Source organism: Ahaetulla prasina, chromosome 5 (genome assembly GCF_028640845.1).
Source record: "Ahaetulla prasina isolate Xishuangbanna chromosome 5, ASM2864084v1, whole genome shotgun sequence".
In the NCBI taxonomy this organism is placed as follows: Eukaryota; Metazoa; Chordata; class Lepidosauria; order Squamata; family Colubridae; genus Ahaetulla; species Ahaetulla prasina.
Genome location: NC_080543.1, coordinates 25,320,921 through 25,334,870, shown reverse-complemented (window position 1 = coordinate 25,334,870; position 13,950 = coordinate 25,320,921). Strand labels below are relative to the sequence as shown.

Genomic DNA, 13,950 nt, shown 5'->3' with positions numbered 1-13,950 from the left:
CCTCCAAGGTCCCTTCCAACTCTGTTGTTATTATTATTATATTAGAGATTGACTTCTAAACAAAATGTTGATCAGATCTAATATGAAACTTGTTATAAAGATTATTGTCTTTTTCAGTCTGAAAAATAGAATAATTACAGCAAGATTGGGATAATATACAATTACTAGAGGCACAAATTCAAAGATTAAAATAAAAGGCTGTATAAAATGGACCTTTCAATCCAAATAAATAAATATAGTTGTCTAAAGCTATACCGAGTTTCCTGCAAACGTGGAAAATGCCACTGAAAATATAAAATGTCCTGCCCCAATCCAGTTACAATGTTTTAGAGATTAATAATAATAATAATAATAATAATGTTTTAATTTGTATACCGCCCTTCTCCCGAAGGACTCAGGGCGGTGAACAGGCAAATAAAATACAAACAGAAACATACACCATAATTAAAGCAACCCTTAAAAAACTGATTCAAATTTGCCAGAAAATTTAAAATAACATTACACCCCATAAAATTACAGAAATTTAAAACCCATCAAAATTCAATTAAAATTTAAAATTTAGAATTTAAAATCAGGCCAGTCCAGCCATACGAAATAAATAGGTTTTAAGTTCGTGGCGAAATTAAGTCAGTTTACATCCATATTTTTTTAATTTTGCTTATTATTAAGGATTTGTACTGCTTCTTTTTTGAAATGGATATTAGTACTAGGATTAGCAGAGAAAATGCTAAATAACAGACATGCTTATCTCCAAGTTTTAACAGTTTGCAGAATTCTGACCTTCGGTTGTCTGACTGAAGATCACTAGGGAAGTTCTTCACAGTATGCAGAATGGTTTAAATGAAAATCTCGTTGGTGTTTGTTTGTTTTTTTAATCCCAGCCTTATTTTCTGGTACGCCCTGTGGTGATTGCTATTATTAGCTAATTTATCATTTAACCATTATATTTGTATAGCAGAAAGACATGCACAAATGTCTATGGAGATTCTCAGCCATCCAGGTCAAGGTTTTCCCAAAGGTGCTTTTTCAAGAGGGAACTGGACTTTCTGGTTTTTCTTTGAAGACATTTTGCTTCTCATTCTTTGAAGATGTTTGGCTTTCCTCTTGAAAAGGCACCTTTGGGATGACGTGAGCAAATTGTTTTAATCTTCTGCTAAAAGGGGCACATCAAAACCTGAGCCTCATTATGAAGAATAAAAACCTATTTTTTTCATCCTGAAGAAGTGAATTCTGAAATGGAAACTCTTTGTCAAATCTTTCAGCCTATCGAAGGACTTGGCGGGTAATCTGCCATCAGCTCTGACCCTGTCATTCTAGTCAAGTTGGCAAAGGACAGATTTTGCCCTGTTTGCCTGAAGGTCTTGGCTAATAGCCCTGAATTTGAGAAATGTGCAATCCATCCAAATTTAGAAAATATATTCATTGCGGGAGATCATTACTTCCAGGTAAAAGTGCCAATTATGTTGTATCTCATGGTCAAACAGGTGTGGCAATAAGGACTAAACAGCAAAAAAAAAAAGGTTAAATAAAAATAGGTAACTTGAAAATTGCTTGTAACATAACAAAATAATTCTTCTTATCTCATACAGGTAGTCCTCAACTTACGATCACAATTGAGCCCAAAATTTCCATTGCTAAGTGCTGCTAAGTGAGTTTTGCTTCATCGAATGACCTTTCTTAGACACAATTGTTAAGTGAAACACAGCAGTTCTTAAGTTAGTAATATGGTTGTTAAGTGAATCTGGTCCCCGTTGACTTTGCTTGTCAGAAGGTCGCAAAAGATGATCAGGTGTCTCTGGAATATTGCCACCATCACTTTAGTCAGTTGCCAAGCGTCTGAATTTTGATCACATAACCATGGGGATGATGGTCATAGTCATAAGTCACGTTTTTCAGTGCTGTTGTAACTTTAAACAGTCACTAAATGAACTGTGTAAGTCGAGGACTGCCTGTATAGCAATTAGTTCCCACAGAAGTCAGAAGGATGCAGGATATGAATGAATAATGCTCTCTGATCCCAGCAAATTATACCAACAGACATCGTGTCTCTGAATATCAGAAAATATGTAGCTACAATCAACTGAAATCCATCGTTACTTCTTAGGTAGCAATGGTTTATTTTAGGTTGTTACTTTGCAAAGAGTTTTCTTTTACTTTTCCTAATTTGACTAGCTTTCAGGTTTATTGGATGACCTTAGACTTCAGTACTGAGAGAGAGTAAATCTTCCTTTCTGAACTATTTAAATTTTAAATATTTCTACCATATTCTCCCCTCCCAATTTACTATTTCTGAAGCTAAACAAAGGAAGATCCTCATACAGTAGGTACCTTGATCAATTTAAGTGCTTATTTCATCCTTTTTAAAGGACAGTTACAAAAAAAAAACATTTTCTATTTATGAATAAATCAGTGATCTAAATCAGGGGTCTCCAACCTTGTCAACTTTAAGACTTGTGGACTTCAGCTCGCAGAATTCTGGAAGTTGAAGTGCACAAGTCTTAAAGTTGCCAAAGTTGGAGACCCCTGATCTAAAGCATGGCATCTTATTGAAATTATCAGTTTTCATCTCATTTCCTAATGATCCCTCACTTTTATTTTATTAAAAGTATTTTATTTTATTAAGCCCCACAGTATTTTTTGGACCAATCACTGCCACTTCAAATTTCTATCTGCTTATATACTGAATTACTTTTTGGGGAGTTTTCCTGTTTGTTTGTATGATTTCCCCAAATAATTGGATACAATACTAGCAAAATCAGTCAACTCACTTGCTAATCCTAGGTTAATGACTGTAGAATAAGTTCAAAAGCATGGCCCCCAAAATGTATGCTGGAAAATTCTCACTGTTTAAATTCTCTACTGTATAAATTATTGATTGATTATTCTTCTCTATTTTTTTTTTATTTGAATTTATATCCCGCCCTTCTCCGAAGACTCAGGGCGGCTTATATTGTGTTAAGCAATAGTCTTCATCCATTTGTATATTATATACAAAGTCAACTTTTATTGCCCCCAACAATCTGGGTCCTCATTTTATCTATCTTATAAAGGATGGAAGGCTGAGTCAACCTTGGGCCTGGTGGGACTTGAACTTGCAGTAATTGCAAGCAGCTGTGTTAATAACAAACTACTTTAGCCTGTTGAGCCACCAGAGGCCCTCAGTTAATTACTGAGTTAAGAAGAGCTCTTCTCTTATGTTTTATAGCCTGACTCGGACTAAAACACTGAGCTTGTCAGTCAGAAAGGTCGGCAGTTCGGCGGTTCGAATCCCTAGTACAGATCTCCTGTGTGAGCCAGGGGTTGGACTAGATGACCTCCAAGGTCCCTTCCAGCTCTGTTACTGTTACTGAATGTGTTTGCTGTATTTTCTCAGAAACCTTTTCAGAAGCCTTTTTATGAGTTGAGGCAGCCATTGTCTACTAGATTACCTCATTCACATGCTTGTTAACGCCCTCAGAAAATTCGAAAAGGTCAGAGAGGCAACCATGTTGATGATTCCTTAACAAGCTTTATCTTCCTATAAACCCGATCATTTTAACTCTAACAACACTTGGCATCAATTTACCCAGAACAGATGTTTCCTGGATCTTTCTTGGTTCCTGTATAAAAATGAACCACTGCCCGGTCCTGTTCTGAAGGTCATGTCACATGTATTTGCTGAAGGATCAGCATGTTTATGTTTTAGTGCTTTAAAATCTCTTGAATGGATTCCATCTGAACCAGAGGAATTATTTGTTTTTCATTTGCCTGTTCAACATAAAACGTGTCTTGTCAGCATAATCTTTCCTCGGATTTCTCTCATTAAATTATCAGTTAAGATACAGATACTTGCACTAGGATACTATGTGCTGACTACTAAATTACTTTGGGGACATGTCCTAGTAGTTATATTGCTCTTATATAGAAATTTGCCCTTCTATAATTTCTAGTTTATAATATGACATTGTACCTTCTTTCTGAAGTGCAAAGGACAGTATTTCCCAGTGACTTTTATGTTAGGTGACTATGTGCCCTATTTGTCTTCTTGCCATTAACTTTCTTTTCAGCCCTATAGCTCTGGTCTCCCAAGCACCCCAGTTTCTCCCTACACACACACACATGCACACGCACATACACACAAAATTTTGGCTCAAAAGACTTTTAATATTCACTTCTGAACACTAAGACAGGATTCCTTTATGGAAATATCTCTGCAGTATATGTTGTCTTCTGTGAGCACTTGGCTTCTTTGATTTCCCTGCTTTATAGTGTGCTTACATCCTACTTTTTACTAATCAAACATTTTTACCTGAATTCTGCAGAGATGATTGATGCCGAACCAGATGTTTTCCAGCTTATTTCATTTTCCTGGCTGGGGATAGGATGGATCTGCTAGCAGTTGTTTTAAATTGTTACCTTTTTTTAAAACGCAGTCTTAGTTCCACAGTGACTATCAAATTGAATTCTGCCCATGCATTCTTGGGTAGCTGATTCCGTATATGAGCTATTAACATAGTTTGATCCTCTCAACTGCCTATTTAGAAACCTGCACTTGGCTTCCAGAACCTCAAAAATCACAGTTACATGGGTCCCACATTATTTACCCCAATGTGCATCATGACTGCTGAATCAGTCACAGAACTATTTACCAAGCTAAAGTGAGATGTGTAGTTTTGTGCCATCATGCAAGCATGACTTTTACAAATCCTGCTGTCTTTTTTTCTGTCAAATTGTCTACTGCTATGAAATCTCAAAAGCATATACTTGACAAAAGTGAGTATCTGTTCATCACTAAGAAATGGAACCCTTCTAACATTTTTCTCCCTTTGGAATGACAGTTTTCATACAAAAAAGGCAAAAACCTCCATAACAACAGAGGAATTGGTGCCCTGATAATGAAATGATATTGTCTTATCCCTGCAGACCCTCAGCCACTGAATATTTTCATTTCTCCACATCAGTTTTCCTGAGAAAGAAGTCAATCCAGAAAACACTATCCAATTATATTCTAGAACAGGAATATTAAACTTGTGGCCCACAGGCCAGATGCGTCACACACTGGCCATGTCCACACCCGGTTTAGCGAAGGGGGAAAAATCACGATACTTCATAAGACCCCGCCGTGATGACGCGAGTTTGACACCCATGTTCTAGATAATAAGTGTAAGCATCAAAAAAAATATTCAAGACTCCATACAAATGCAACTATCTTCATCCATATAGTGTCATCTTTATTCTAGATGATCTATGAAAATGAGGCAGCTGTTTTAATGTGTTGACTCATTAAAGGGGTCATATCTTTTCTTTTTTTTGCAGGCTTGTGTGGAAGCATGAAAAAATGGCTACTTTAATGAGAAATAGGAGTGCTTGAGTGAAGTTTGAAGCAGTTCATTCAGATTATTTGCAAAGTGATCTTCTGCACTATGGGATACATCCATATCTCTGCTTGTTTTCTACCTCTATAGCTATCTTCCTTAATTTCAGTTTGTTTACTTCCATGCACTATTGCTAAACTTGCCTGTCTGCCTAACCTCTTATTATAATGATTTATCATTTAGATGGAGGTATGTGCTCTCTTAGACTCCCCCTCATGTCCTGAGAACTGTTTTCCATCAATGTTCCTCTAATTTCTTAGCCTCCCCCTCAGGTTTTTCTTTTAAACCCCATGTAAAGGTTCAGTTTCATTCACTAACTCAGGACTGCGTCTCCTAGGACTACAGAGTATTTATAGAACTGAATAGCTGCTGGCCCATCCCCAACTAGCTAAATAAATCCCTTCAGCCACTACCTTGTGCTCAGTGGAGGTCTATTGTAATGAAGTTGATCCAGTTTTCCCCGTGTGTGTTTTTATACAGTATTTTTCCACATTTGTCTTCTCATTGCCTTAATGTATGTAACAGGTACAATTTTTAAAATGTAATCATAGGTATATCCTGCAGAAGAAGGACCCCTGAGTATACGATTATAAAACCTTCATAAATGGCCCAAAAATAGAAATTACCATGTGTTCTGGGAAACAATATTGTCTTCCTTGAGCTTCCCCATTGGGAAGAGACTTAGCAGCATGAATAATCACAATGAACTTTCCTTAAAAGGCTAATTCTCCTTTCTTTTGAAGAGGCCCATTCTTCTACCCCTCCCTTGAAGAACTCTAGATCTCTTTCCGGCATCTGTCGCCCATCCTTCTTGTGAATGGAAAAGCACATTGTTTATATTTGTATTAACTATGGGACTTTTAGCGGTTTTCTTTTGTCCACATCTTGAACAGCCTGTTGTCTCCTTCAGGCATACCAAGTTGGAAAAGGAGTCTTGTCTGTTTTTGAGGAGAGGAAGAATCTTTCCATAACTTCTTTCACAATCTTTACTTATGATTATAAATATACTCTGGCAACCAGCTCCCTTCCCCCCCCCTCTCAATGAAAAATGTTGCTGGGCAGTCTTATAAAACAACTGGAGTCCTATCCTCTGCCAATGTGAGTGGGGAAGTAAGCCAACACAGAGGCTAGAACAGGGGAAGCTGTCCGCTGCTATTCCAGCCTTGATGAAATAGTATTTAGGTAGAGTGCATGGAAAGAACTGCTGGCTACAAAACAATATTTATTTTCTCCCAAGTGGGGGTGGTTAATGTAGTCCCTGCTTAACAACCATTCATTCATTCATTTATTTGAAGTTACGACGGCAGTGAATGAATAGTTAGTTACAATTGGTCCCTGAAGTTATGGCCACTGCAGTGCCCCACAGTCATGTGATCGTACTTGGCGGCCTACTTGCATTTATGACAATAGCATGCATTTCAACTCCCCACCCACCCACCCTCCTGTCTCCCCCTATCTCTGCTGTTTTGGCCACCCTGTACTCCCCCAGCTATTTTGTTCTCATATAAATTATTTTAAAAGAATATGAACTATCAGAAGCATGCTATCTAGAGCATCTTGTAAGAAGAGCTGCTGCAAGGTGTCACTGCAGAACTGAATATTTTTTTAAATATTTGAAGCATTCTAGCTACATGCCAAAACCTAGTTCATTTGAGTTTGTGTCTTGAGTTGCTAGTAGTGGTGGGGAGCATTCTCAGCCAACTAGTTTTAGAAAGCTTTGTTCTACACCTAAGTGATAAAATATGTGGGTTTCTAGACATTTCAAAATATCTTCTTGTTTTTATTTTTTAGTTGAATAGTCAGTTAATTGGGTTGTACATTTTGAAGCTTGAAACTGATTGAACAAAAACCTTACAACAACCAGACAGCAATGGTTGTTTTTAAAAAATGAAATGGGAATTACTTTTGCTACCAGTGTTATAGAAAGATGGTGCAGGAAGGGAGGCATCTTTTAATCGGTACAGTCAGCTGCAGATGCGGCTGTCTATCGGGGGCGAGTTGTTGGCCCCGATGGAGAAGGTACGCAACTTGGGCGTGCTCCTGGATGGTCGGTTGTCCTTTGAAGATCATTTGGCGACCGTCTCCAGGAGAGCTTTTTATCAGGTTCGCCTGATCCGCCAGTTGCGTCCCTTCCTGGACCGGGATGCCCTATGCACGGTCACTCATGCTCTCTTTACCTCTCGTCTGGACTACTGCAATGCTCTCTACATGGGGCTCCCCTTGAAGAGCACCTGGAGACTCAGCTAGTCCAAAACCTATTTATTTAAAACCTATTTATTTCATATGGCTGGACTGGCCTGATTCTTAAATTTTTAAATTTTAATTGTGGGTTTTAAATTGTTGTAATTTGTATGGGGTGTAATGTTATTTTAAATTTCTGGCATATTTGAATTAGTTTTTAAAGGGTTGTTTTAATTATGATATATATTTCTGTTTTGTATTTTACTTGCCTTTCACCGCCCTGAATCCTTCGGGAGAAGGGCGGTATACAAATTAAAACATCATTATTATTATTATTATTATTATTATTATTATTATTATTATTATTATTATTATTATTATTATTATTATTATTATTATTATTATTATTATAACATTTTCTGTCTGTACATAGAGTGTAGTGGTTCAGATGGTGGACTAAGACCAGGGAGACCCATGGTTGGGTCTTTGCTCAACCACAGAAGTTCATGGGGGGACTTTGGACTACTCTAAACCCAATTTACCTCATAAAATGGTTGTTGTGGGAAAATCTGGAGGAGTGCAATCTATATGATTTTGAGCTGCTGGAGAAAAAGCAGGATACAATAAAAAATATTACTTTCATTTTTTTTACTTTAAAGGCATAATATATTCAGATATATTGCATCAATAAAATGCATCAGTTCATTGTACTTGTATTACATTAAATACTTCCAGATAATTTACAGATTTCTTGTGTTTGTTTAATTTTGTCTAGGAAATGGCTGTTAGAGCTCTCAAACAGACTGGGAGTAGAGGCATTGAAGCAGCTTTGGAATATATTAGCAAGATGGGATACTTAGACCCTAGAAATGAACAAATAGTCCGGGTAGTTAAGCAGACTTCTTCAGGTAAGCAAGTTTGTTTAGTCTTCTACGTGTGTTTCTCAACTATTTCAAGGTGGATCTAGCTCTGAGTGTACACCAGATTAAGATTTCAGCTCTCCTAAATTTGCTAAATGTAACGCCGCAGTATAAAACAGGAGGAAGAGAGATTATGGTCCTGTGGAAATCTCTACATGAAGTTCCATGACTGGGTCGTTTTATGTGATAATCTCTCATGTAATGAATGGAATTCTTGCAGAAACTCCATTTCATTTAGTGTTAAAAGATTTGAGATCGAAATGTTCTTTTACAAAGAAAAACTAGATGTAAGCTGTGCTGTTTTCAGTGCAAAAAGAAAAGGAATAACATAGCCTATGTACTTCACTATTTTTCTTTCCCCATTCTTTCACATGTGCAGCAAGAGAAATATGCTTATAAAGAAACTTCAAGAACATTTCATTTTTTCCAAAATTGATTCCATGCACAATGAAAAGTAAACTTGACTGAAAACCAGTCAGTGGTGGAATTCAAAATTTTTTACTACCAGTTCTGTGGGCATGGCTTGGTGGGTGTGGTGTGGCTTGGTGGACGTGGCAGTGGAAAGATACTGCAAAATCTCCATTCCTCCCCATTTCTGAGGGAAGGATACTACGAAATTCCCAATCCCTCCCCACTCCTGGGGAAAGGATACTGCAAATCCCCAGTCCCTCCCCACTCCTGGGGGAAGGATATTGCAAAATCTCCATTCCCACCCCACTCTGGATCCAGCCAGAGGTGGTATTTGCCAGATCTCCGAACTCAAAATTTCTGACAGGTTCTCCAAAACCTGTCAGAACCTGCTGATTAGCACCCCTGAAACTAGTGCTTAAATAGTGGGCACAGTGAATAACTGTTTTAAATCTGGCATGGTTACACAAGACTCTCCTTTCCTCCCTCCTTCCTTCTTTCTGTCTCCGTGTGTGTGTGTGTGTGTGTGTGTGTGTGTGTGTGTGTGTGTGTGTGGTGTGTGTGTGTGTGTCTGAAAGAAGGAACAGTATTTATTCATATACCTATCTTTCTGATGTTAATCCATCCGTTGTGTTATTCTCCACAGGAAAAAGTATAATGCCAAGCAGTGTAAGCCGAAGGCCAAGTTTTGAAGGATCCACTGAATCTTTTTCACCTTATCACCAGATAACTAACCCATCCTATGAAGGCACTGGCTTTGGTGCTGAATCTGCTAATGTGCTCAGTGATGTTCCCAGGCCATATATGGACTATTTACTTTCTGCTTCTCAGTCTGCAACCATGAATGCTCCTGTACAAAGGCCACCATGCTTAAGCTCCCACAACACTCCTGGCAATCTTCAACAGAAAGCCTACCCTACTAACATGGATTCCTCAGTCATCAGCTATCCAGTGGCTGGTCATAGTAGCCAAGCTTTGCAGTTGCAGGGTACCCATGGCTCAAATAGTCCCCATTATGGCAGACAGCCTGTGATGGTGCAGAGTGAGGGTCTTGGATATGGAATTCAGCGGAGCCATTCTTTTCAAAATAAAATGCAACAAGAAGGAGGGTATCCAAGCCTCCCTAACAAAGCAGCTGTTGCACCTAACAATTCTAGCCATGGGTTCCAGCAGGCACCGGCTGGTCTATATATGCCACATTCCCATCACAAACAGCCAATCCCAAGTTCTCATCCAATTCATGTGATCACTAGAGGTGCTCCATTTAGTAATGAATTTTCAGACAGTCCACCCCAGGGTCTCTTAACCCCATCTAGAAATAGCCTAAATATGGACCTATATGATCTGAATAACTCTCAGATTCAGCAGTGGCAGACAACCTCTTCCTCTTCTTCCTCTTCTTCATCCCGTCGTGATTCACTACAAAGCCAAGCATTGGAAGCCTCTCCACGGCAACATGTACCCTTCAGACCAGATGCCTGTGTCCCCAGTAGAACCAATTCTTTTAACAACCACCAGCCACAAATGCCCGTACCTATGAGGCAAACTGCTTCAGGCAAAACTGAGGCCTCCATGCCTTCTCCAAATACCATCACGGCTGTCACTGCTACTCATATTCTCCAACCAGTTAAGAGCACAAGAGTGATGAGGCCTGAACCTCAGACTGCTGTAGGCCCTGCACATCCAGGTTGGTTACCTGCACAGTCTTCAGCATTAGACAACCTAGGAATGATGGAGCAACACCCCCTTCCTGTCGGGGGAGCAAATGCCTATCCATTAGATGTTGATTATAGCAATCAGGAACTCAGGTGTCCTCCACCGCCATATCCCAAACATTTGCTGCTACCCAACAGTTCAGAGCAGTTTGATATTAACTGTTTACGTCCAGGAATGGAACAAACCATTCGGAGAATCCCAAGCTCAGCAAGCAACAAATCTGAGGAAAACGGAGAAAGGAGTGAAAAAATCAAGACAGCTAAATCAGAAAAAAAGGATAAAAAGCAAATACAGACCTCCCCAGTGCCAGTGCGGAAGAATGGCAAAGATGAAGAGAAGAGAGAATCCCGAATCAAGAGCTACTCACCATTTGCCTTTAAATTCTACATGGAGCAGCATGTGGAGAATGTTATCAAGACCTATCAGCAGAAAATGAATCGCCGGCTACAGCTAGAGCAGGAAATGGCCAAGGTGATTTATGTTTGTGGGCCTCTGTATTTGATTTTTAAAAAACTTGTTGTGTTAGGACCTTCCAAGTACACATAAATCATATATAACAGTGTTGTATCTAAAGAAAAGTATGTTTGTAGGTCTTTCTCTTTTCTACATACAGCACAATTCATCTAAAACCACAAGGACGCCATTTTTTCTGTTCCTTTAACATGTGAATTCAAAACTAGATATAAAGCATGATTAAGTGCTATTCTGGTGACAGTCCCTGCAGTTTTCTTGGCAAGATTGTGGAACTGGTTTACCATTGTCTCTTTCTAGAGTGTAATTGGACCAAGATCACTCAGCCCAAGGCAGAACTAAAACTCACAGTCTCCTGGTTTCTAGCCTGATGCTCTAACCACTATAACCAAACTGACCTTAAAATGTAAATTCTCACAATAACATGTATTGAATCCAACCCGTTTTTATGTCTGTCAACAATGTCATGAAATGAACACGATTCTGAACACATTTGGAAAAACTCATTTTGGGGGAGACCTATGCTGAATATATTCCTCCCCCTGATATCTAATGTAATCCATGTGAAGGTCCTTCTCTGCATACTTTGGGCTGCCCAGGCAGATGTCAGAGGAAACCTGGCTTATTTAGGCAGTAAACCCGAACATAATCTATCTGTGCTGTATTTAAATACTTAGAGCCTCCACCCATCCAACCTGATGCCCTCCAAATTAGGGAAAACTAGTTTAGAACATGAGAATAGAACAAAAAGATGATTGGCTGTAATTTAGACTTACAGTATAACTAGCATACTTGTGTAGGTTTCTGATAATTGTTGCCATGATACTGATTCTGTTGCTTCTTTCTCCCCTCTCTTCCCTACTTCCTGATTTTGACTAAGGCTGGCCTTTGCGAAGCAGAGCAAGAGCAGATGAGAAAAATTCTCTACCAAAAAGAATCAAACTATAACAGGCTGAAAAGAGCTAAAATGGATAAATCGATGTTTGTAAAAATCAAGACTCTAGGCATTGGTGCTTTCGGTGAAGTCTGCCTTGCTTGCAAAGTGGATACTCATGCTCTGTACGCCATGAAAACCCTGAGGAAGAAAGATGTGCTCAACCGTAACCAAGTGGCTCATGTCAAAGCCGAAAGGGATATCCTTGCAGAAGCAGACAATGAATGGGTGGTCAAACTCTACTACTCCTTCCAAGATAAGGACAACCTGTACTTTGTGATGGACTACATCCCAGGAGGAGACATGATGAGCCTGTTGATCCGAATGGAAGTCTTCCCAGAAAAGCTAGCTCGGTTTTACATTGCTGAACTAACTTTAGCCATAGAAAGTGTCCACAAAATGGGATTTATCCATAGGGACATCAAACCAGATAATATCCTGATTGATCTTGATGGACACATCAAACTGACTGATTTTGGCCTCTGCACTGGATTCAGGTGGACGCATAACTCAAAATACTATCAGAAAGGTAGGGTTCTTATATAGTTTTTAAAAAAGGAATAGCTAATAATGCTAGGCTTTGACATTTTGGTTACTAAATTGTCACTGCAGAGTATAAGAACCAGATGTTTTAAAATTTTACTATCTAAACGTGTTGTACAGAAAAGAAGAGGGATTGGATGCAGGGTTGTAGAGTAGAAGTATGCACGTTCTTTTTTATTGATACTTGGATAAAGTGAGGTGCAATGCAACGACTCTTTTCAATTTGACATCTTCTTTGGAAGCAAAGCTAGCTGAGAATTCTCAGTTATGATCTGAATTCAGATGGAGACTGCCAGATTGGGGAAGGCTGAAGTAGAAGAATATATGACACAGCTGTTTAAAAAAAAACATTCCTGAAGAATATTCAGAAATACAGTAGAAATTAAAGATAGTGTCCAAGGTTTATTTATTGTAAGAATGTATATCTCACTTGTTAGGTAAATTCTTTGAACAGTTTTCAAAACATTAAAAATATACCAATATTTTAAAGAGAAGTAAAGTAAAAGACCTTAAAAGACATAAGAAAGGCAATACCCTGTGGTGTTTTGGGAAGCAATTCCAAGTAGAGTTAGCAAGGGAAGTTCTTTGAAGAAACAGAAGGTTTTTGGTAAGGTTTTACTGGGATTGAAGAGTAGAGGAAAAAGAGGGTGAAACGCAGACTAAGTAGGAATTTAAAGATAAGAATAAAGTGTTTACATTGGGTTAGGAACAGACACAAAATCAGTACAGGTAGTTCTCAACTTACAACCATTCATTTAATGACCATTTGAAGCAGTGGTGGGATCCTTCCAGTTTAACAACCGGTTCAGTGATTGTGCGCTTTATGTGCACCCACGGCAGGTGCACACTGCGCGTATGTGCGCAGTTCAATGAAAAATCACTTTTTGCGTTAGTGCTAGGGAATTAAAACAGCTGAGGTGTGGCAATCCGTTCTGCCGTACTAATCAGCTGTGAAGATAAAAGTAAGTAAAGCGCAGGGGTGGGCAGGCCCAGCTGATTGCTGGGGCAAACCAGTTCGCTCCCAGCTGAATGTTGGAGCTACTGGTTCACCCGAACCAGTAGAATCCCACCCCTGAAGTTGCAACAGCACTGAAAAAAGTGACTTATGATCATTTTCACACTTACGACTGTTAGTCATGTGATCAAAATTTAGATGCTTGGCAGCTGGCATGTATTTATAATGGCTGCAGTGACCAGAGATCATGGCTCACTTTTTGCAACCTTCTGATGGGCACAGTCAATGGGGAAACCAGATTCTTTTAATAACCAAGTTACCAACTTAACAACTACAATAATTCACTTAATGGTGGCAAGAAGGGTTGTAAAATGGGTCAAAACCCACTTAAAAACTGTCTTGCTTAGCAATGGACATTTTGGGCTCAATTGTGGTTGTAAATTGCCTCTGAATACTGATTAAGGAAAT

General features: G+C 38.9%; 1 protein-coding gene across 2 annotated transcripts in view; it reads left to right on the top strand.

The window, feature by feature from the left end:
* Positions 1-13,950, top strand: part of LATS2 (large tumor suppressor kinase 2) — a 61,083-nt gene that overhangs the window by 36,517 nt on the left and 10,616 nt on the right. For both annotated transcript variants that reach the window (XM_058185176.1, XM_058185177.1), the window contains exons 3-5: positions 8,311-8,443; positions 9,510-11,050; positions 11,931-12,513. In XM_058185176.1, coding sequence (XP_058041159.1) covers positions 8,311-8,443; positions 9,510-11,050; positions 11,931-12,513 — 2,257 coding nt within the window. The remainder of the gene's footprint in view (positions 1-8,310; positions 8,444-9,509; positions 11,051-11,930; positions 12,514-13,950) is intronic.